Source organism: Ascaphus truei, chromosome 18, assembly GCF_040206685.1.
Source record: "Ascaphus truei isolate aAscTru1 chromosome 18, aAscTru1.hap1, whole genome shotgun sequence".
NCBI classification, from domain to species: domain Eukaryota; kingdom Metazoa; phylum Chordata; class Amphibia; order Anura; family Ascaphidae; genus Ascaphus; species Ascaphus truei.
This window is the reverse complement of record NC_134500.1, coordinates 23,568,554-23,594,383: the sequence shown is the minus strand read 5'-3', so window position 1 is coordinate 23,594,383 and position 25,830 is coordinate 23,568,554. Positions and strand designations below refer to the sequence as shown.

General features: G+C 40.5%; 1 protein-coding gene across 15 annotated transcripts in view; it reads left to right on the top strand.

Annotated features, from left to right (window-relative positions):
• Positions 1-25,830, top strand: part of TRPM1 (transient receptor potential cation channel subfamily M member 1) — a 177,811-nt gene that overhangs the window by 117,409 nt on the left and 34,572 nt on the right. For 11 of the 15 annotated variants that reach the window (XM_075575877.1, XM_075575874.1, XM_075575879.1 and 8 more), the window contains exons 9-17: positions 7,672-7,744; positions 9,812-9,912; positions 11,189-11,359; positions 12,934-13,068; positions 15,559-15,609; positions 18,276-18,311; positions 20,923-21,063; positions 22,157-22,186; positions 23,828-24,120. In XM_075575877.1, the coding sequence (XP_075431992.1) occupies positions 7,672-7,744; positions 9,812-9,912; positions 11,189-11,359; positions 12,934-13,068; positions 15,559-15,609; positions 18,276-18,311; positions 20,923-21,063; positions 22,157-22,186; positions 23,828-24,120 (1,031 nt within the window). The remainder of the gene's footprint in view (positions 1-7,671; positions 7,745-9,811; positions 9,913-11,188; positions 11,360-12,933; positions 13,069-15,558; positions 15,610-18,275; positions 18,312-20,922; positions 21,064-22,156; positions 22,187-23,827; positions 24,121-25,830) is intronic. The other 4 variants (XM_075575875.1, XM_075575871.1, XM_075575869.1 and 1 more) reach the window with 1 other exon arrangement.

Below are 25,830 nucleotides of genomic sequence, written 5' to 3'. Positions count from 1 at the left end.
CTTCTGGTTTGGACCGTTGGGGCGCGCTCCTCCCCGGCTGCCCTGCTCCGCTCCTGCCTTCTTCCACCGCCGCCTGACGCTCTCCTCCTCTGCCGCCCTGCTCTGCTCCTGCAGTCATCTTCCGCCGTCCTCAAAATATGCCGTCCTGGGCGATCGCCTAATTCGCCTAGTGGTAGCACCGGCCCTGCTTGCTGACCTTACAAGAGGTGCCTTGGAGAAGTGAACAACAGCTTTTTTAATCAAGGATGATTACTAATTTCAAGTTTTGTTAACTTAATTTCTGAACCATCTTATCTAAGGGGTTATTTTAATGGAAGGCTACATCGTTTTGAAAATATAAGCAGTTATTTGCAAAGCTGTTTTTTTCCCACTTGTTATGTTGATCTTTTATTTATTGAGTAAACACTATTAAATATGTTCCCTTTCCCCTCGTAAAACAATACATGACCGTATTTGATTATTTATACAATTTGTGTTTCTTCTAAGGCAATCTACTTAGTGCGTCTGATGATAAAGTCTTAGTTAATTTTATAGTACTGCACTGTACAGGTTAATTAGCTCATACACCAAAGAACAAACTCTCACTGGGGACGAGGATAATCACACCAGGGATCAGTACACTAGACAGAACTGCAGAGTTCAACAAAAGTGAATTTATTGGAAAAAGTTTCCACAAACTTCCAGTACATAAGACACACTCGCAAACTCACCCAACTGGGGGAACAACCTAAAGTCCTAGGTGTGGGGACGTCCGTCTGGAAGCTTACCCAGCTTTACCCAGAGGTAAAGATTATGACATTGAAACAAATACAAACATATCATGAAACTGACTTTGCTTCTCCAGTGCTTCTGATGAGCTGATACTTTGGTGAAGTGTTACAGATTTGTTAATGTATACCACACGTAGTTTCGGATGAAGTCACTGCTTAAAGTCAAAGTGGGATCCATGAATCAAGGCTCAATATATAGAAATACAGTCATATGAAATCTTCCTTCAATAAACATGTTATTTCGTGCGTCCTTCATGATGTTATTTATTGTGTCCTTCATCAGATTGCCTGTTCTGTGTAAATTATCATTGCTTCATCACCCATTCCGTCGGTGCTCTATATATTCCCAATACTGCATGATAAGATGACAAACATGAGGAACTGGGTGCCTGTACCAGCAGAAACATTGCATCGTGCTCATATTAAAGGCAAATCCATAAAGTTAGGTACTAAACTGTGATTCACCACCACCACTGCTGCCATAATACTTACTGTATCCTAAAACATTCAACAAGCTGAAAGTGTGGTCCATACCCACCGCATATACCGTACAAACGTGAAGCTATTGAAATGATCCAAGGTTCCCAGTATGAAAGTCCAGTTCTAGTGATGATCTCCCCTTTCCACCACTGTGACACCCAACAAGTCTTAACACCGACGGTCCTACTTCTCTCAAAATATATTGAAAGTGTGTGTGCTGTATTACACTACAGTATAGGCACATTTTTTCTCTTTTATGCAACACATTGGAGCGGGAAATGTGCGCCCCTTATTTTTAGGAGAAGGTTCCTACATTACCAGTTTTAAACTGTGTCCCTTCCTCTACTGCATGGGGTGTGCAAACTATTTGCGCTGTGCCCCCTCCCCCCACCCCCCCCGGCTACTCCACCCTTTGCTCGTGCCCCCCCCTACCTTCCTTTCTGGCGTGCGGGGGTCAAATGATGTCACGCCATGATCCCGCATTGCCATGGCGATGCGTCACGCAGCCGGCTGAAGCAAGGTAAGTACAGTTTGCAGAGGCCTCATGCGATCCCTCTGCATTAAATGAAATGCCTGGGGAAGAGCGCGGGGCCTCTGCAACCGCCTGCGCCTCCCCAGCAAAATCTCCTGCCCCCCCTTGGGAGCGCACCCCCCCCAGTTTGTGCACCGCTGTTCTACTGCATGGATAAAAGAGGAAGCAAAACAAGGATGTAGGCCATAGCAGGGGTCCTTAACTCCAGTCCTCAAGGCCCCCCATCAGGTCAAGTTTTCAGAGTATTCCTGCTACAGCACAGACTGAGCTAATTGTGCTGAAGCTGGGATATCCTGAAAACCTGACCTGTTGGGGGGCCTTGAGGACTGGAGTTGAGCACCCCTGCTCAAGAGGTTCCCAACTCCAGTTCTCAAGGACCACTAATAGTGCAGATTTTAAGGCTTTCCTCTCATTAGCACAGGTAACCCAATCATTGTGACTGAACCATACTGTGTGTGCTTCTTCAGGGGTATCCTTAAAACCTGCACTGCTAGTGGTCCTTAGAGACCTCAGATTGTAGTCAATATGGGATGGGATGCGTTCCTAAGGGGGGGGGGGGTTCTTGTCTATTTCTAGTTACTGTATGATACCTCAACTCTTTTGGGACAGATTGTATTCTGTAATATAATATACACCTAGGTTGGGATTACCCATTCCCTGCCCAATGTGCTGAAATACTGTGCAGCTGCTTTCTTTGTAGAGAAGGTGATGTGTTGGATTAGAGACTATGGACAATAGTTACCAAGTGGTGCTATTCAATAAGATACCTTCCGGGCTTGGAAGACACTTTACGGCTCATTCTCCTGAAGGTGGAATTGCACCGCTTAGTAAATATGGGCCTAAATGGAATTGTTGCAAAATGCTCTTGGGGCTTTGTGTTGTCACGCTCATCAGAATACCAAAATGAAGACACACACTTGATTTCATGTGATGGCCCAATCCCAATATTTATAACTGCTGAATGTACTGCTTGCTAGTGACCCTCTCCAGGCCCCTTTAAATATCAGCAGACAAACTGAGCACTGAAGCACACCTACTTTTTGTGCTACGTGGCCGCAAGGGGGGTAGTTGTAATAAGGTGATGACCATACTGCAGATTACCGTCCACCCCACAAATAACCGATCTTGAAAGCAGATTATCAACCTTTTTTTTTTTTTTTCCTGGTTGGTTTTTAATGTCTTTTTTTTTTAATTTAAGACCCAGAACCCGTAGTAGAGTCTTCACATGTCAACTCCTGCTGTTTGTTCTCACTTCATTAGGCAGCTCTGAGCAGACTACAAAGGGTATTATCTTAATCTTCACAGATTTGGTTCTTTGACGCCTTCTAATGGCACAATGGGAGAAGATTTTAGCAGCCATTTCATTTTGGTTTTGGGTTTATTTTCCAGGAATAAAATACACCGGTTAAAAATTTAGTGAGCTGGAAAATTAGACTGGAACAGCACCATTAGCTCTTTAAGTGGCAGGCGACATTTAAAGTACGTACTCGCTTACAATGCTATTTCTCTAGAAGAAAAGGCTTTTTTTTAAAAAGCTATAACATGTTTGTTATCAATATATATATAATATATATATATATATATATAATAAAAACAATATGTCCTGGTTCAATCAGAGACTCAGTCTTGGAGCCACTGACTGAGCCACTGGTGTTGAAGCTGGGATATCCTTAAATCGTGACCTGTTGGGGGATCTTGAGTACTGTAGTTGAGCAAAACTGCTCTACAGGACATGACTGAGAGATACAATGTAACTAAATCATCAGGTGTACTGTAAAAGAAAAAGTGAACCATTACCACTACGGAAACTGAGACCCGGACCACAAGGCTCCAATCATTCACCTAACGTGACGTTCACCTAACGTAAAGTCCCGTTATGACTAACCGTGTATCTTCAAAGGACAATAACATTATCATGTTTTCTCCCATTAAGAGCATTGCGTTAACTACAACGGGCGTTAGTGATAATGAGATGCAAATTGTATGCACATGAGGTTTTATCATAACAACACATAGCCAAGTATTTTTTTAAATAAATCAGTTTTGTACTATGAGAAAATACTTGTAGCATTAAAAAAAAAATGTATTAATGTATTATAATGCAACAAGTATTTTTTGTTTCTATAGAAACTATTTGCAAAGTCACATCCCCTTCCTCTTCTGAAACAGGCTTTGGCACACCCCTTTTTGAGCCCTGCCCCCTCTCTAGCAGTGCACCAATTATATGTAGTGACTGCCTGGTCACATGATCTTCCCCACAGAACTTTGCCTCTTTGGTCCTCTTCTGCTGCACTGACAATGATTTAGTGAACCCCCGAGCGGAATCTTCACCGATCAATCACAGGAGAACGGATCGATCAGCAATTTAGCTAATCATTTGTCAGTGTGTAGATATATAGTATTAATGCACATATTGAATGGAATTTTTTTATTTATATATATTTTAAACGGCAGCTTGAACTGCTGCTCTAACTTTATGTTACATCGGTTAGGTCAGGGGTGCGCAAACTGGGGGGGGGGAGATTTGTCTGCGGGGGCACGGGCGGTTGCAGAGGCCCCTCGCTCTTCCCCAAGGCATTTAATTAAATGCCGGGGGATCGCGTGAGGCCCCTGCAACACTCCACTTACCGGAATTCAGCGGGCTGTGTGACACGTCGCCATGGCAACGTGGCATCAAATGACGCAGCGGGCCATGTGACGTGATATCCCATGACCCCACAGCGTCATTTGACGCGGATCCAAAGTAGTGGGGGGGGGAGGGTGCGAGAGCCGGGGAAGGAGAGACAGGGGGGGCGCAGCTTCAAAAGTTTGCGCTCTCCTGGGTTAGGTCATACCTAAACTTGGCATTACTCACATCCAGACACTGGAATGGGGCTGTTTTCCATTTTTTTGCATGGTGAAGCACCAAATCACACAATTTGCTATGCTCTGTGACTGGAACCACGGCAAGTCTGAAAAAACTCACCACATTGCAGAGTCTGGATCGGAGTAACGGAAAGACTGGTATAACGTCAGATTATTAAAAGATAATGTGATGTCCTGGCTGCTAAAATGGATACCGGAACAGCGTTACAGCGGGTGGAAGATGGACCCCTATAGGTGGTGTTCCCTAGTGCAGCCGAACCATCTTCCCATATAGTAGTTCCGACACTTTTTGGAGGTGTATTTATCAGTCTCCCGGCTGCACAATTGGGCAACAACTTAGGAGGAAAATTCAACACAATGTTTATTAAAATGAAGGAATCCCATAGAAAGCAATCTGATTTTTTCCTCCATTCGGGTGCAATTATTTGGCACTTGGGATTGCCACAATTTTGCAGCTGGGAGGTTTTGAATAATAGAACCCGTTGTATGAGAGGAAAAAAACTAAATTTCGGACGCTTTCCAAATGCTAGGAATTTCAGGTAGGTACCGAATGTCAGGAGTGCTACAATGTAGTTTAAAATCTATGTAAAGAGCACAAAAAAGGCTTGGGACAAGTAAGAAAATTAGTTTTGTATATTGAGAATTACAGATTACACAATTAAGAAAAAAACAAAAAACTGCGCACTAACCCGTGATTTTGTGATAAATGTAATAAATATGATGCAATCCAAAAATATATATTATACCAATAATAAATGATAAATAAAAAGTGCACAGAGTGGTTTTTAAAGAAACACAAGTTGTTTTTCTTCAATAGTGAAATAAGTGAATTATAATAAATTACATACAGAAACCTTTACTCATTTGTAGAGAGTCTGCAGCCTGTTAAAGTGGATGGCTAAACATCCCACAAGAATCATCATAATTACACAATGAATCTGAGAAATATATGAATATATATAATTATGTGATTTTATAGGAGTTACGTTGATTGGTCTAATATAAGTGATTAGAAAAAATAGCATCAGCACTCTCATAAACTAAGGGGGTAATTCAATGTACCGTTTCAGGTCATTATCACCTTAAGTCAGCTGGTGTTTTTGGCCCAAACAGCCGCTTCAGAGTATGTTTAATTACCCCCTAGGTTGCACGGTGTAACAGAGAATTGTATTAGATTTTATTTCTTTCACTCCATATATCTATAAAACAGTCCCCAAAATCAATGGTAGAATCAGGGACGTGAAATAAATCAAATGTACATAGTAAGGTGAAGTACAATATCATCAGAATATTGTGTTTTGTTTGCTCCTAAATATTTACCTTATGCCGTATGTTACTGCACTGATAATGCTTGCACGGGAATAGTACTTGTTTGGTATTGGCTGGGTTACACTACTGTAAGTGACCGCGTACAAACTTAAGAAGGGCAAGGTGACCTTGAAAACATTGTACTTGTGGTTAATCGACCTCTGTCCTTCTCTCTGTCATTTGATTGCTCCTGTCTAAAATGTATTTTCGTTTGTTTTTCTACATTTTTGATATTTTTTTGTTGAGTTTGATTCGGTTTATCTTTGCATAATGAAGAAAGTATTTAACTGAATATAAATGAAGCAGGAAAAAAAGGCATTTTCGATTTAGGTCTAAATACAGTACTTTCCCATGTATATTAAGTAAAAGGTGGTGTAGTATAACCAGTTGATAAGGATGGCATTATGTGGTAGAAATTAGACCTATAGGGATAACCCAGTTTTAAAAACTTTCAAAAACAATTAGGTCCTTATACATAGCCCTGTTAATAGATATATTGTTGTAGTCTGGGCCTATATAAAGTTTATAATTAAGGATGGGCAAGTTCAAAATCCGGTCTACGCAACTGTCGAAGTTCGTTCGGAAATTCGGAATGAACCTTTCAATCCTAGCAAAATGATATACAGACGGGCCACGCTCGTACGGCGGGTTCAGTTCCCGGGCGCCGCCGCGAAGCAAAAATCGCCGGAAAGCGGAACCGGTGATTTTCGGCTTTTGCGCATGCGCAGACATGCAGGCCCCGTTCTGCGCATACGCGACCTCGGACGTCCCCGTTCTGCGCATGCTCAGACATGGTGGCCCCCTTCTCAGTACCGCCGGAAAAACGTAACAAACGCTGAACGTAATGAACATAGGTATACATTGGGAAACGCCGTATGAGTGGAACGCTGAGAAGCGGAGCGCGGAAAAGCAGGGCCCTACTGTATACTGTTTGTCCTTAAATTGTGCTGACAGTGTGTATGCAGAACTGTACATTGAATTTTGCAGGCACAGTGAGTCTCTGCTCTGTAGAGTTTACAATTTCATTTTAGTGCCTGGGGCAAAGGGAGAGCGACTTTGTCCAAGGTCGAAATGAGCTAACAATGGAATTCGAGCTGTTACATAGTTACATAGTTACATAGTAGATGAGGCTGAAAAAAGACATACGTCCATCAAGTTCAACCTATGCTAAATTTTGTCCTCAATTGTTTGTTTTTGGGCTCTACTACAGTAGGTCTACTGTATGATGATTTTTATTATTATTTGCCTTTTAACATTGATTCTAGGACTTCATCACCACTGGATAAATACTAATTATTCTGCATAGGACCTATATTTGTCCAATGTTACATATCCACCATGGTACTGAGTAAATATACTGCATTTAGCTACTTTATCCACCTCACTCCCCCCTAACAACTACCCATCTTTTTGCGTTCTCCACTCACCATCTTATATCAATACTATATAGTTTAGACTAGAGGGCATGTTATCAGAGGTTCTATAAACACATTGTCTATAGGGTGTTGTCCATGCTGTACACGCTTCATTCGCCCCTTTTGCACTTACCTATTTTCCTTTTGCTGGGGTTGAGCGAGTACTTAGTGCTGTAATTCAGCAGGAAACACAGACTTTAGAAGCTATGTGATTAGCACTGTTTTGCTTTAATCAATTCTATGTTTGTTTGTCTCATTCAGTTACCTATTTGCTTAGTGCCCAATTCTGTCTCCATCATAGATCACTGTGTTCCGTATGGGATCAGAAGGCCAGCAAGACATTGAAATGGCTATCTTAACGGCTCTTCTGAAAGGTAAACTGAATAAAATTGATATTTAAACAAGTGCACTTACGCTGCTCATATACTCACACACATAATTATGAGTATTTACTGCACACACAAAAATAAGATTAACAGTGATACTTTTACTGTTGCTCCTTAGTCCCAGGGAAGACCCGTGTTTCTTCCAATACATCCAATATGATTGATGGACAAGGTTTCGGCCTGCTGGCCTTTCTCAAGCTACTTTACTTGAGAAAGGCCAGCAGGCTGAAACGTTGTAGTCTATGGTACAATAAATTATTTTTTTATTCAAATCCGTGTGCCCTTGTCCACCTATCATATCATATACACACATACATGAATCTTTAAGGTTCAGTTTTTGACAGAACGTTTTAATCCCAGATGGATTACCGATGTATGCGTTATTTTAGAGTAAAGTGCAGTAATGCCAACGTGTGCTAGTGGAAAGTCATATATAGTTAGAAGCATCATTAATAATGCTTTTATTACTGTGGTACGTTTGTCTGTATGCTTTTTCTGCTGCAACCATATACACTGTCCATTGCCGCTGGGAAAATATTAATGTTACTATTTTAACTAATTATACATCACGTCTTTGTAGTCTCAGATTAAGAAACTTGTTAAGCAATAAAATTATTTAAACATTGACGTCATTTTTGCATATTCCTTACCTGCATATTTTCCTGGTATAATTTGCCTCACCATGTGCAGTATAGATTAATATGTGTGGGGGTGTATAGGAAAATAGGCCTCTCCCTATTTCACCAAGGGAGATACCTGTGAAGACACCTGAGATATCTAGAAATGTAAATATACAAATAGGCTTATGTCCCAGGTATCTCATGTGTGTTCACAGGTATCACCACTTGGAATATGAGTGACCCAATTTGGAGGTATATAAGTCAATGTGTACTTTACTTTCTCAGGGGAGAAGGGAGGGGGGGAGGGGAAGGAAGTACCCCCGCTACTGCTTAAAGATAAACCCTGTGGTGCTACTATCTGGGGTAATGTGCGGAACTAATACTGGGAGAGAAAGAACCCCAATGGAGAGCACTCATACAGGTGCACAATCACAGTGTATAGGGAAGAGAGTATCTATAGTGATGTGGGGAGTGAATGGGTTAAAAACACAAATGTGTATAGTGTGAGCTTCCACCCTTGATGATATGTGCAGGGTGTAGCTAGATGAAAAGTCCTCCCACTGGGATCTGTATCTGCTATTGGAGACACAGGTGCAGTCACTTGCCTAGTCTATAGAATGCCTCTCATACAGGTAAGTATGAGTTGTGTAACAAACCTACTGGTGTAGTAGTCTACCTACCTTGTGCTTCTACACCAGTAGGTTTGTTACACAACTCATACTTACCTGTATGAGAGGCATTCTATAGACTAGGCAAGTGACTGCACCTGTGTCTTCAATAGCAGATACAGATCCCAGTGGGAGGACTTTTCATCTAGCTACACCCTGCACATATCATCAAGGGTGGAAGCTCACACTATACACATGAGATCTGGTATATTTTAACTTCACTGTGCTTTTTGGCTCAAGATTGAGTCCCACTTACTCTGGCAACCTAGCGTTCCATGTATTTTAGTTGAGTTATTACTCCAATAAAATTTGTGTTTTTAACCCATTCACTCCCCACATCACTATAGATACTCTCTTCCCTATACACTGTGATTGTGCACCTGTATGAGTGCTCTCCATTGGGGTTCTTTCTCTCCCAGTATTAGTACTTTACTTTCTCCCTCACTCTCTTCTTAATGAATAAGAAATGTCATTATTGTAGTTTAATGACTAGGCCTCAAAGTGCCTGATGCATCAGCACTAAGTGTAACACCTGCCAATTGCCACTCTTAGCCTCTAGTTATGTTCAGAAATGGACAGCGTTGACTCTTGTTTGTTCTAATGATATCCAGTGTTTTAAAGAGTTTCATTCTTTCAATTCACAAGAGACCCTTTTTTCAGAAGAATACACCGTGCAAAATGTGAACAAGATACATGTATTTATTTAATATTCATGCATTTTTGGAACTCAGAATTGTGTTCTAATTATGCCATTTCTTTCATACAAGGAACAAATGCATCCGCCCCAGACCAGTTAAGCCTGGCATTAGCATGGAACCGTGTTGATATAGCACGCAGCCAAATTTTTGTTTTTGGACACCAATGGCCGGTAAGACATACTACATTTCAGTTAATCAGAAAATAATAAGTAATTGTATGAAATATATGTAACCCCCCTTCTGGGATTACTATTGCTTTAAAGGGTTAACTATATGGGCTCAGGCAGAGTAACACCCCTAGCCTGTCATTTGGTATATGGTGACTGGGTATAGTTCAAGCCACGCCTCCTATAGGCATGGTGACCAGTGATGTCACTAGAAGGTATATATAGTGAGGGTAGAAGATTCTAGTTCAGGTTCCTGAAGGAGTGACAGTGGACGAGCCTCACTGTAAGTTATGTTTGTGTATAGTAAATGTAGTAAGGATGTCTTGTCACCATTATTACTTTATAGTTAGGGAACGTGCCCCTAAAAGTCATAGTAGAGGTCTGAGTTTGTTCGTCTGCCCTGAAAGAGGAATATGCATGGTGCTCGGGGGGGGGGGGGTGCTTTTGAATAAGGGCTCTGGAGCACCACAGAATTGGTTCCTTCTGACAAGTCTCAATGCAAGTATAACTCCAATATGTAGGGAAATGCATCAAATGACGGGATAGGAGTCCCTGAGGATAGGAGTATCTCTACCAAAGGTCCTGGCGGGAAGGAGGCAACTCCAAACGCAGGGCAGACCAATACAAATGGTAACAAGCCTAATATCTCCCTATACAGTAGTGAGAGCTATCAGGGAAAAATGTATATGCAACAGTATTATTTGGCGCTCATTATTGTCTAAAGAGAAGGTGTCTTTGTATGTGAAGCCTAATCAATGGAATGAATGAAGCTCTGGTTTTGTACCAATCAAGTTCCTGGCGTCCTTCATTACCAAACTTCTTAGCATAAACGCCCAGCCTGCATGAGTCCAGCACCCTGAGAACAGTAATGAGAGAGACTGAGGACCACTGCCACAGTGTAAATAAATCACCTTGATGTAGCACTCCTTTTGAGCTGGGTAAGGAGGGGTTACATATACCGTATCAAGGTGCCAAGCTATCAAGTGCTAGGTGACGTGACCTCACTTGACCTATCCTGAGTAGGAGAAGAATAATGAGCCCTTAAGGTGTGTTTGAGATGATATATTGTAGGGTAGATCTGAATAGTTTAATTTATCAACTGAAGTAGTACAGAAAGCCTCATTGCAGAACGTGGTAGAGCAAACAGGGCTTTCATTTCCCCGATTGTCACAAACATCTGTTGACATTGCATGTGACGATCTTTTGATGCCACCTCTTATGTTTACTATCTTGGTGGAATCATTGACGTCCGTTTTCTTGTGTTACTCTATGTTGTCAGCCTTTAGGAAGCCTTACAGCAACTGACGGGTCAGCGCAAGACAAAGAAAAGCGGTCACCCGCTGCCCAAGCTAAAGCCCCCAGAGGGAAGGGTAAAGGAAAGAAGAAAGGCAAAGGCAAAGAGGAACCCGAGGAAGAGACCGATCCAAGAAAGATTGAGCTTCTTAACTGGGTGGGTTCTTCTTTGCTCACTTAAACTGCTCTGTGTAGGGAACATGAAAGCCTCACTCTCTGCAGTAATTTATATTATACTGGAGATCTCCAGAATATATATTAAAATCTAATAGCAAGGGAATAACAAAAAAAGGTAATTAGTCAAAGAAAACATATAAATCCAGAGGCAAACAAATATATCAAAATATATTTTTATTTTGATCCGATTTGATATATCCGATAAACAGCTAACATGTTGATACCATTGTCCTGATGAAGAGTCACATGCTAATTTAGGTACTCTACATTCAATTACAAAGGGGGTTATTTACTAAAGTCTTCTGGCTGTCACAGTTGGGGCAAAATAACTGCACCAGATTGATTGAAGCAGGGGTGGCAAACTCCAGTGCTCAAGGGCCACCAACAGGTCAGGTTTTAAGGAAATCCCTGCGTCAGCACAGGTGTGGTTTTACTAATGCTTTATAAAGGGGCATAATTGCTGTATGTTTACTTCCCTTCCATCAATTGTCCGTTTAATGGAAGATAAGATCGTGTTTGCCTTTGCAGCTACTGCATGATTTTGGGCACTATTGCTAAGCCTGCTGCCTTCAAGCTCTCCTAAATCCTTCTCCATCAAAGATTCTCCTAATTTATCCCCATTTAATTTGTAAATTGCCTGTTTATTCTTGTTTCCCACATGCATAACCTTACATGTATCTGTATTAAACCTCATCTGCCATTTACCTGCCCAAGTTTCCAGTCTATTCAAGTCATTCTTGAGAGAAATTAAATCCTGCTCTAATTCAACTTCCTTACACAATTTTGTGTCATCAGCAAAGATGGAGACTTTGCTCTCTATGCCAATCTCAAGGTCATTTATAAACAAGTTAAAAAGCAGGGGTCCCAGTACCAATCCCTGAGGTACTCCACTTACAACTTTAGCCCACCCTGAAAAAGTTCCATTTACGACAACCCTCTGTTGTCTGTCCTTCAACTAGTTTTCAATCCTGGTACAAATATTTTTACTGAGTCCAACATGCTTTATTTTGTACACTAACCTCTTGTGTGGAACTGTATCAAGAGTCTTTGCAAAATCTAAGTAGACCACATCAACTGCATTACCCTGGTCTAAATTCCTACTTACCTCCTCAAAGAAACTAATAAGGTTAGTTTGGCATGATCTAGCCTTCATACATCCATGCTGACTATCACTAATAAAGTTGTTTTCCATTAGGTATTCCTGAATATTATCCCATACTAAACCTTCAAGTACCTTCCCCATTATTGTTCTTAGGCTTACAGGTTTGTAATTCCCCAGTTGTGATCTAGCTCCCTTTTTAAACATAGGTACCACATCGGCTTTATGCCAATCTTGTGGTACTGAGCATGTAGAAATTGAGTCCTTGACTATTAAGTATAAGATTTGACTATTACAGAACTTATCTCCTTAGCTCCCAAGTAAACCTTTTTAACAAATTGCATTTTCTTTAATGTACAGCTATTTAAAAATGAGTTATCACAGTGTCTCAGAGATGATCTGCAGTTTTTCCTTAAACTTAGTATGTACTTTCAAAATCTGTGTGTCTTTCCCAGGTGAATTCTTTAGAGCAGGCCATGATGGATGCCCTAGTTCTAGATCGAGTGGATTTTGTAAAGCTCCTAATCGAGAACGGAGTCAACATGCAACGTTTTCTTACTATTCCTCGTCTCGAAGAACTTTACAATACAGTGAGTGTGTTGCTGTGACTTAGCAAAGATTCATATCACAGTCCGAAGAGACTTTTGAAGGGCTAAACTCCCCCAAACGTCTGCTACTGACTCCCAGTAATACTTGCTATTGTGGGTATCCGCTAAATCAGGCCTACACAACTCCAGTCCTCAAGGGCCGCAAACAGGCCAGGTTTTCAGGATATCCCTACATCAGCACAGCTGGCTCCATTAGTGGCTCAGTTATACTTAGCTACTAATTGTGCCAGCTGTGCTGAAGTAGGGTTATCCTGAAAACCTGGCCTGTTTGCGGCCCTCGAGGACTGGCGTTGCGCAGGCCTGCGTTAAATCAAAGCGAATTGCTTGATACATTAACACTTAAGTGACACACCTGACGAATTACTCTCTTAGCATTGAAGACAAAGGTATATGTTTACTAACCTGTCCTATTCCACAAGACACCTTTGAGCATTGGAAGACACTTTGGGGCCGTAAGGGGTCTTCTGGCATGGGAAAGTGTCTTAGGATAGAGCACCGCTTAGTAAATATGGACCATAATATTCTTTGGCGTCCCTGTATAAAGAGTTTTATTTGATGCATATCTTCTCTAATTGCATTCAGTGTTTAATTACCTTCCAGTTTAATGTCAGTTTCATTTAGTAAGAGACTCTCACTGCAAAATTATTCCATTCACATCCATTTTATGTACAATCTAAATCAGAATTATGTTTTCTTCTCACTTCTCCTCGGTTATACAAGAAATAAATGTTTCTGGCTCAGATAAGCTATGCCTGGCATCAGCCTGGAACTATGTTTATACAGCATTTATAGAGCATTTTTAACAAAGTGTCCATTTTGGGCGCAAGAAAAGAAATGTGATTATTTGACCAATGTTGAAATAATAGATCCATCTTTTGCATGATGCCACATACAGGGAAAATACTTTTTGTGGTTTTAAAAGCAGACTTGTTAAAAAAAGAAGCCATATATAATTTTTCATATGGGTCCAATTAAAGGCATAAGAACCTGCTCCACAAAGGCCCTGCTCCACAAAGGCCCTGCTCCACAAAGGCCCTGCTCCACAAATACCCTTAGGGTGTAACTCAATATAGGAGCCACCGTTCATGCTGTAATCTGCCAAAAACTCACATTGACTTCACAGCCCTTCATACTATGTTGATTTACACCGATTGTAAGCTCTCTGTAGCAGGAATTCATATCATGTAGTAACAAAGGAGGAAGTGGGCGTAAGTGGTACAATATCTTTTATTGGACCAACAAGTAGTTGATATGTATATATGTAGGTATATCTTTATTTATATAGCGCCCACAGTGTACTCAATGTTTTACAAAGACAATACAGTATAGGGAATTTTAATACAATAAGCACAACAAAGTCAGACAATAGGAAAGTGAGCTTACAATCTAAGTGGAATGTTGGGAGATTTACAGAGACAGCAGGTGAGGGAATAAGTGCAGTAGATGGCAGTGCTTGGCAGGAGTGACTGTGGGACAATAGCCATGAGTCCAAGTTTTTGGAATGCTTCCTTTAAGAGGTTGGTTTTCAGGTTTGTCTTCAAGGTGGGGAGAGAGGGTGCTTGGTGTATACTGTACTAAGTGTGAGGGAGGGGGCAGTGAGGCAAAAGGATTTAAGGCGATGGAGAGTTGTAGAGGTGAAAGGGGTTGGAACGAGACAGTTATGTGTAGAGTGTAGGGGATGGACAGGGGCATAGCGAGACATCAAAGCAGATCTGTAGGAAGGAGCAGACGAGTGGAGAGCCTTAATGGTAAGGAAGAACTTTGCAGGTGATCTGAAATTTGATGGGGAGCAAGGAGAGGGATTTAAGGGAAATGTTACAAGCTACAATCATACCACCTACTCTCTCCTTTGTTACTACATGGAAGAAAGGACTGACACGGCTCCCACTGTTCTTTGCTTATAATATCATGTCATTTTATGTGTGAGGCACTTATTTTATTACATTTCAACGTATTCCAACGTCTGTTTTGTAAAACACTTGCACATTGCTGGTGCTATACACATCAAATGATATAAACTGTACATACATGCAGTGGTGGATTTCCCGTTAGGACGGGGCCTGAGGTGGCAAAAATGTCCGCCCCCATATACATTTGCTGCGCTCTGAGGCCTATCGGGCCTGATGGGAATGCACTTACATGTGGTGGCCGTCTCCTTGCTGCCGCCCTCCTCCTCCATTTGAATCCCAGCGTCAAATGACGCAGAGGACGTCACCAACGTGATGTCACAATGCGTTTCGGCGCGTTACTGTGGCAACACGGTGCCGTGCACCATCACATTCGTGACGTCCGCTGCGTCATTTGACGCTGGGATTTCAATGGAGAAGGAGGAAGGCAGCAAGGAGGCGGTAAAGTGCCTACCTGTGGAGGTAAGTACCGCTGCCGCAGCCACAGCCGCTGCCGCAGCCACAGCCGCAGCATGAATGTTAAGGGTTTAGTATTTTTAACAAGTTCTTTTTATTTCTGTTTCAGAGATTGGGGCCAACAAATACTCTCCATTATCTTGTAAGAGATGTGAAAAAGGTGGGCCGCGTAGCGCACTGAAAAACCACGGATACCGCCTTTTACACGTCAGAAAAAGACAAGTTGTTTTTGCAAGAGCTGTTAGAAACGTGTGATGTCAGAATTGTTCAGGGCAGGCTACAATATTTGTTTTTTTAACTATCCAAATATATCAGGACAAATGGGAAATCTGAGAGCTCCTGAGGGGTCTGTGCTAAATAATTGAAAGTGACGCTATATATATATATATATATATATATATATATATATACATACATACATTTTATGTTATGGTGGGTGAAAAAGGCAACAAAAAACCTCCACCGTTAGCATATAGCCAATAAAGAATATCACTTGTGAGCACATGTCTTAGACAGGTCTGCAACCCTGCCTTTCAACCTTTATCACCTAGCATACAGTGCTCCCACTGCAGCAAAGGATTCTGGGAAATGGCATGGAAATGAGCACACACTATGTCACCTTTTGCCTGAAATCCATTTACATTGAGCCCATATAAGCAAATGCAATGCTGCATGTATATATATATATATATACACTCCAAATATAAAGCAATGTAATCGAACAGCAGTGGAGATGCACAATGTAAAAATGATTGAGGTATTTTATGAACCAATCGTAATGCTCTTAAGCCTCCAGTGTTAAAAAGACAGCTCAAATCCATGATGATTGCTTCCTTAGAGGAGAAATATAAATATATATCACATTATATAGAAACATTGATATCTCTATTATTTTAGATTTGATTTTGTATAGTTCTCACGGTGTACATATGCATTTTTATTATGTGACGACTTTTTTTTTTCTAAACGTACGAAAATCAACTTGACAAATTCCTCCCATCCAGTGACCTATTTGTCGTTTCTATACATAAATGAGACTGCGAACCCTGAGAAATTAACCGTTGATTTAGCGTGATCAATTTTGCAAACATTCGATCGTGTCACCAAATTGTGGCCAGCGTGAGAGAGCGCAGCCCTGCCCAAAACTGGCGAAATTCTGAACAACGTGATACATTTGCGAAGATTTGTTTCGAAAACGTGACATTTAGTAGAAAAACACCGGAAAATGTTGCTAAGCAAATTTGACAACAATTGCTTATCTACAGTCTGAGCATACTTTCCTCCTAACTTTCTGTTCATCTGGTACAGAAATGACTCCGTTTTTGTTAAACCTTTCATTGCCTGATGATTTGCTGACCGCTCTGCGCCTGAGAGCATTTGGGGTTCGACTGCTGTAATTCAACAATGTTTACACAGTGGCAAAGCACAGGCAAAGATGGATATCTTTGACCTTTTTAATAATTGCCATTAATGACTCCGCTACTAACTTTCCCAAAGCTTTCGGCATTTACTAGCGAGATTGTGAAGATTGAAAATCTCACAAAGGTAGCACTACTGTATACTGTATAAGGCAGAACACAGCACGGACTCAATTCTGCTCTATTTGTATTCTCTAAAAAGTAAAAGAATTTTAAGTACATTTGACACTTGGGGTAAAATATTCTGTGCATCTTAAAGCAGCAATCCTGGTTTCTGGCTTATTTAAAAAAAACAAATGTTTTATTATGTACAGTATTCATTTTTTGGACAGTACTTCAGCTCTGGAGTCCTCCGGAGCTGTGCTGTCTTCAGCTGCCATGGTTTCCTATTTGTTCTCGGGAAACAAAATAGTCAGCAAACCGCGGGCCAATAGGAAGCCACAGCGGAGGACGTTGCGGCTTCCTGTTGCACAACCGCGGCTTCCTGTTGCACAACCTCGGGCCACCCCAATACCTCAAACTATAAGTATCTCGGGAACCAGGAGGTCCCCGGAGCTGAAAGTAGCGTGGTTCAGCGCTAAAGGACCTCTACGTTCCAATATTTTAAAAATCCATTTTTGGCAGGCTCTAAGCAGTCACTGAGATTGCAATGCTTCCTGGGTTGTTTTTTTGTTGTTGTTGCAAATGCTATAATACTGACAAAATAGTTACAACAATATTCAAGTTCTTGTCAGTGATACACTAGTTAGCTGCAGGATTTCCACTCTATTAAATGAAGTAAAAAAAATAACTATGGATACTTTAGAATGAAGGTACTTTATATGACTGAATGGTGTTTCCATTTAGGTTTCTACAATAATTAATACTTAACTAAGTAAATTCCTACTGATACTTGGGTGAGTGGGGGGATGTTCTGTATCAATGTACAGAAAGTTCGAATATACGTTTGTTTTTACACTTTGCTCCATTTTCTTCTATTTGACGCCCAAACGGTTATGTGCCTTTAGGCCGGGTGGATTGTTTTAACGCAAATACAAAATAAAAAAAAGACGCAGTTTGATACATTTTGATACATTCATATGTAAGAGGAAAGTCCATATTTGGCTTGATGCGTCAACCCCATTGTTCGGATACATAAGGATTCATACACAAAGGGCGGAGATGGAAAAAGGTTTTCCTGTTATCCAATATATGATTATTAGCATGATATATGTTTGCGTATATATATGTATTCTCCATTGCAGATCCAACATGTACAATGTTGATTGTGTTCATTATCCATGGCATTACTCATACTGTGCATTGTCTTCTGTGCATGAATTCTCGTCTGTTTGTCACTTTTCACCTGTGCCTGTTTAACATCTCCTCCTTGCTTTCCATTGCTCACCTGTGCCTCACTCTCATGCAGCGGCTGACTAGGGGATTCGGTTGGGTTAACACAGAGGTGAATTGCTTTATCAAGATTGTAGCATATAATATATCCAATGAATGCTTAGTACTTCCATAGGCAAGATATAATAATCATCTATGGCCCTCTGGAAATATATAGACACACACAGTCTTAGCAAGCACAAAACCCAAACCCACTGCATTATATATATACTGTGTATATATACACACATGGCTTGACAAATGCACTCGCCCGCACGCCACGGGTGAGAGCATTTTGACAGCTGTTGAGTGCTTACCTGCGGCAGGGTCCGGCGGCGTGGTGCGGTGATCTCTGTCTTCTCCCCTGCAAATTGTAATATTTCCCCTACAGGCCCTGAAAAAATGGCCGTGCGGCATCAAATTACGTCACGGCGTCCCATTGCCATGAAAACACTGCGTCAAATGACCATTTTTTCAGGACCTGCAGGGGAAACATTACAATTTGCAGGGGAGAAGACGGAGATCGCCGCACCACGCCGCTGGACCCCGCCTCAGGTAAGAGTCGTGAGGGGGATGGGGGAGTTACTTTTGGGTGGGAGGGAGTTACTTTTGGAGGGGGACAAGTGTGTTTTGCCCTAGTTTGTTGAGCTATATATATATATATATATATATATATATATATATATATATATATATATATATATATATATATATATATATATTCGTGTTGATTGGAGTGCTACTGGGATAGTGACCTAAAGTATACAGCAATACACAAAGAAGCCCATCTCATACATCCAATATAACAAATTATCAAGTTCATTACTATCTGTTTTTTTTCTTCTCAGAAGTTTGGGTCATTTGAGTGAATCCTTTGTCCAAAACATTTCAAGCCTCCAACCACATCAAGGTAGAGCTTTGTACCTTTACATTGTTAAAATCTTGACATGTTTTGGCCAAAGGATTCAACTAAATGACCCATACTTATGAAAAGAAAAAAACATATAGTAATTAACTATATCATTTGTCATATTGAATGTAGCATTAGGGCCTCTTTGTTCTCTGAATATACAGTATATGTCAGGTGTCATACATTTTGAGTGGGTGAATGGAAGTATATAATAATACTATTGCACTTACCGTAGTGTAGAAAAAGCAAAAGTAATGTTCTCGATACTAGAAGAGACTGTTGTATATTGCTGTTGTCCCAGTACTAAAGGATTATGGGCATATGGGACTATTAGTATTGTTGAATAAAACATACCACAGGATCCCACTATAATGTCTTTTACTCCATCAAAAGTCACCTTTGGGTAATATGAATCAATACCGTTTCAAATATATTTCAAATCAAATAGACAAGAAAAAAACATTATTGGGACTCTCCAGTGATTATAATGTTTAATGCTTTCTGTCCCCCCTTAGTGAATCTAACCTTCTTCAAATCCGCACGGCTGAAGTCCCTATGGACTCAGCCTAAGAAGGATTGGATGTGTATATAGGTACGTGGGCCATTGTGCTCATTTTTAGATTGGTTTTGAAATCTGGCCCAAACATCCAATTAACCTTTAACCCTTCAGCTGCCAGAGACTTCGGCGACATATTGCAATGCTGTTGAACAAATTGCAGGCCACAGAGGGGTTAACCATGTTATTCACCACTAGAGATCTGCTAAACTTTCACCCAAGTTCACAAGTAACTTTAGTCACTCGCAAACGATGTGCGAAGCATTAAGTCATAGGCCCTTAATCTGTACGGTGCGATAGTGCAGATGATGGGCTATTGCATGAAAAGCCCCGTTAAAGTCCTCTGTGTTGTCGCACCTTACAGAATAAGCGCCAGAGTGTATTGAAATACCACTTAATATGCCGATTTGCGAAATTCCTTAAAATCATTATGTTTTGCTCGCTGCCCGGCGATTTTTCGCTGAAAGATTGCGAAATGAAACAGTAACATCTCGCAAAGAAGCGAATTTGGGGAAGAAAACTGTAGAATGTTTGCAGCTGCATTTTGGATAGTGTCACACATCTCTACTCCTGAAACATCTCTACTCCTGAAACTGTCGTCTCGTCAGCACCATTTTTCATTATCATAGTTTGTCATACAGTAGGTTGACTCTCTTCACTGCCAGAGATGAAAGCACTGCGACAGTTAATTGGGCCCTGACTCAGGCATACTAGTAAAGAAACAAAATGCTTTGCACTATAGCACACTTTTCCGTGCAGTGATAGAGAGATCCCATTGTCTTTTCAGGCTTCATACGGTCATTGTTTTTTTAATAAGCAATATGACAAATATAACAGACCTTATTGTTCTCTCTGGTGTGCTATGTTGGGAAATATTCTGATATACTGGGCCAACCCTGGGTTATACTCTGATATGTTGTGTTATCTGGGAAAACACTCTTACATGTACATTAATAGTAATCTTATAGCACAATTTTGAATAGTTAAATATATGTCCCTATATGAATACCATCAAATAATCCATATACAATTATGGTGAATAGTTTTATTTAAGATGTAATGCACATATTTAACAGTTAAATATTCCAGTTAATCATAACATTGTTGCAAAAAAAAAAGATAGATTATTGTCATTTTAATGTAGAATTGTTGCATAGTAAAGAGTTATATATTAATCATAGGTTTATCATGTCACTGAAAAGATTGTGTTTTTGGCAGGGTAACCTTCCACCAGATTATCACGTCAGTTTGATTGATATTGGCCTTGTTCTTGAATACCTCATGGGTGGAGCCTACCGCTGTCACTATACACGAAAGACCTTCCGGACCCTATACAATAACCTGTTTGGACAAAAGAGGGTAAGGATAGCATTTAGTTCTGATGAGCCAAATCTCTAGGCTTCTGAACAGACTCGTAATTACCTGGATATGTCCACCCTGGCCAGAGTTTGAACTTGGGAAGATAAATGTCTGTACATAGAGCATTTATTAGCCCCTGTGCCAGGAAGGGGGTGTATATTCCTTTCAACAAGATTTTGTACAAAAACACGGGGAATTGGGTCATTTTAAAATATTCGCCCTCTATTTTGCTTTTACTTTGCAAATTACTCTATGATTATTCAGTTAATAAACCGAAAAGTTACTTCCTATGAGAGAAGTCATGCTACAGACTACAGCAGTGGTGTTCAACCAATCTTTGGCTAAGGAACCCTATAATTATATTGTGAAATTCTGAGGAACTCCGACCCTCTCTCATAGGGTGTCTGAGATCAGATGCATTGTAAGGAACCCCAACCCTCTCTAATAGCGCGTCTGTGATCAGATGCATTGTAAAGAACCCCAACCCTCTCTAACAGCGCGTCTGTGATCAGATGCATTGTAAGGAACCCCAACACTCTCTAATAGCGTGTCTGAGATCAAATGCAGTGTAAAGTCTTCTGTATTTGGTACAATTTGAAAATGACCTGAAAAACAACATAGGAAGGGTAGGATGGAATTGTTGTGTAAAGCATAAGTCTTTGAAGGATCCTAGTGACTGTATTTGTCTCACAAAGAGTAAGCTACTTCATGGGTTGGGATATCCATTACTGGATCGGCATACTGTATCAATCATACAAAGCTGTCTTCTGCATAAGCTTTCAAAACTGCAGAGGACTCTTCATTTGATGACATCTGCGGATCTCTGCAGTCTCGAAAGCGTAGGAAAAGCATAAGAAAAGCTTGATAAAAAGGTTAAATTAATAGAATTGTGTTTTTTTATCATGATTATGGATTGCACTTTTAGGATTAGTTTACAAACAATGGTGTAGTTATATGGATTTGTGTGGGTGAAATGGAGGTTGATTGCCTAGACTCGTCTTGAACATTCTGTAGAACTTTGGTTTAAAGAGGCAATCGTTATTTTATATTATTATTATATAGTAATTCAGTGTCTGTTTTTTTCCTCTTGCAGCCGAAAGCTCTAAAGCTTTTAGGGATGGAGGTAAGTTTGTTATTTTGAATATATTGAAATATTCTAACAATTTTCATTAGTGCATCATATGCATATAATCTTCAAGCATCATTTACATTGTTCAAGTATCTTTGTATTCAACCAATTTATTGCCATTAGCATTTCTAGCATGTTTTACCAGTATGATCAATATAGTAAATAGACAACAACTATTTGCATAAATAGTATAAATGCATGTGTTTACATATTGTATCAGAGCTTATAGAGTAGAATAATAAGATTCATGTACTAAGGCAATATTATAATGCAAAGAGGGGAGTTCTCATCCTCTGTCTCCTAGCAGCAATTTATCAAAATAGTTTATAGCTGTATACTTTATGGTCTTGCAATTACATTCTGCTGTGGTCCTGCTCTCCCATCAAGCCGTGGAGAAATGAAATCTCTCATTAGTATTGCCACCGCAATGGGAATGCAAAATGGTGTCGCTGCCATGGTCCCAAAGAATGCTAGGCTTGTTCTATAGTAGGTCCAGGCGCGCATGTGCGAAAGTGTGTACACGTGACGCACACTTTTTGTGTGTACGGTTCGTGCTGCTGGGAGCGACAGGCTGGGAAGGTACTGTGTGTGTGTGTGTGTGTCACTGGGTAACTGTGTGTGTGTGTGTGTGTGTGTGTGTGTGTGTGTGTGTGTGTGTGTGTGTGTGTGTGTGTGTGTGTGTGTGTGTGTGTGTGTGTGTGTGTATAGATTGTATGAGTTAATAATTTATTAAATAATATTTTTAAAATAGAAAAAAAAACGACATGTATGAATAAAAATTATTTTTATTGTACAATGTTTATAAATATATATACACACATACACATACTACACACATACACATACATACACACATACATACATACATCACAGCGGCTGTAGCGGCGAGAAAATGTACTTTTCCCTGTCTTCCCCCCTGTCGGGCGGTCCACGCTCACTGCCATGCGCGGCCCTATTATAGAAAGGCTGGCTAACCACAGCCAATTATAAGTGCCGCGCATGCGCACGGCGCACCAAGTGTGCCCACTATATTACGGGCCTTAATCTGGCTACATCTGCACCTTTCCGTATGTAAACTGTAACTCTCCCACAGTCTGTTTGCCTGTAATATTCAGTAATCCTTCTCTTGTTATTTTAGCATGCTGCTGTCTGTTGCCTAGATGCACTACGCTCTGTTAAATCAGGGCAAATAACGTCAGGTTACCTAAATTAGTGAAACCTTTCCTGCCCAGCTTCTAGGGAGTTTATTATACAGTGGTGGATTTCCCGTTAAACCCGGGCCGAGGGCGGCAAAATTCTCCGCACCCATATACTTTTGCCGCGCTCTCTGGCCTATTGGGCCTGATGGGAAGGCACTTAACTGTTGTGGCCGTCTCCTTACCTGCCACCCCTCTCCTCCTTACGGACCGCAGCATCAAATGATGCCTCGGACGACACCAATGGGATGTCACACGGCGTCTTGTTGCCATGGCAACGCGATGTCGCAACGCAAAATGCCATCGTGATGTTGTGTTACCATGGCAACGCGACGCCGTGCGAAGTCACGTTGGTGACGTCCGCGGCGTCATTTGACAAAACAATGCGTGGCAGTCCCCTCTGTCAATGAATGGGCTAACTCCAGTTTCCTTTTTAAAGGATGATGAGACTTCAAATAAAGGAAAAAAAAAAAAGAAGAAGAAAAAGGAGGAAGAAATAGACATCGATGTGGATGACCCCGAGGTTAGCCGGTTCCAGTACCCCTTCCACGAGCTAATGGTATGGGCCGTGCTGATGAAGCGGCAAAAGATGGCACTCTTTCTATGGCAGCGCGGGGAGGAGACCATGGCGAAGGCCCTTGTTGCATGCAAACTGTACAAATCCATGGCTCATGAGTCTTCAGAGAGTGAGCTTGTTGATGACATCTCCCAGGACCTAGACAACAACTCAAAGTTAGTGTTCTGTGTTAGAATCTTCAACATAATATTGTGTTTTTCTTGAACTACGTGTTTCATAAAATGTCTATCTTAGGGAATAATGTAAGTGGAATTTAGATCCTATGTCCACACTAATATGTATAGAGTTTCTATATCAAAGTCTCCAGACTTGAAAACTGAGAAAAAAACATAATACCAACTTTGTTAAAAAAAAAAAGTATAACACAAATCTTCATAACGTTAAATGGGATTTGTCTTTTGATAAGTCTGATGGCATTTTTAACTCACTTTTGTGACTACAGTAGGAGACGTTAATACATAGTTCTCAATATATGTAGATAGATAGATAGATATTATTATTGTTTATTTGTAAACGCCAACATATTCTGCAGAGCGGTGGAATGCGGGTACAGAGATTTGACCATTGCATAATAATTACATACAGGTAATCCTCCTTGCCCGGCTCTTAAGGCGTTTACATCACAGTCTATGCACCTGGCAATACTCAGTCTTGGTTACCTTGTTAGGGTGCAAAATATTTCAAAGTTATGGTGCTAATGTATTTTTTGGTACAAGCATAGAGCTGCAGAATGCTTGGGTAACATCTGCTCACTCATTGTTTTATTTTTATTTTTTTAAGAGAAGAGTCCAAAAGAATTATAAAAAAAAATTGTCATTTTTTTTTTTTAAACTGCATTTTGAACAATACGTAGCAAAAGTTTACCAACTTTATCATAATGATAATCATAATAATCCATAACGGACCAGAGCCACAAAGGTCCGTTAAATCAGGGTTCATAAAGTGACATTACCTAAAACAGAAATGGGCGTTATGTTTCCTTTATTATCTTGCTATCTTCAAAGTTAATTATATACAAAACAACATCCAAACGACATCTCATTTTCATAGACTTAACGTCACTTGATTGCATCATAACGTTGCGTTATCTTCCAATAAAAGGACGTTGTGCCAGTCTTGGCGTTACTCTTATCCAGACTCAGAAATATGGCCTTAGCTGAAGTGAAGTGAGAGGAAAAGAACATAACATTGAGAAATAATGCTATGTATTTTCAATTATACCTAACTGTGGTATAACAGCCATCCAGACACTGCCCTAGTTCAGTGTTCGGGTGGGTGTAATGGCAAGTTTAGGTATAACTGAAATAACATTATGTTAAGTCCCCACATTAAACTTTACGGACTTTAGTGGATATACAATGTTATGATAACTTCTCATTCGCATGCCATTATCACTAACGTCTGTTATAATTAACGCTATGCTCTCTAGAGGAGAAAATATGGCTTAGTGTTATGTTATTGTCCTTTGAAGATGCGCAGATAGTCTTAGTGTGACAATAAGTTAGGTTAACGCCATGATAAGTGGTTTAACAGCTTTATGGAGCTGGACCTAAATGTTTCAAAACAATCGGTCAATGTAAATTGATGTCACACTGCACTCATATAATTATTTTTATTAGCAAAGCCACAGTGAAGGCATATAGTATAGGCCCATTTTGGGACCAGTGCTACTCCATAAGACACCGACTGTTGCAGGAAGACACCGTATGGCCCATTCAAGTGAGGTGTCTTTCGGTGCCAGTCTTATCACCGATAACTAAATATGGGATGTATTGTTTGCCCTTTTGGCAGTGTAGGTATTAATGAATATGGTAACATTTAAAATGTTTAGTTGATGAAAATAATCCTTCTGGAGGCCACAAAGA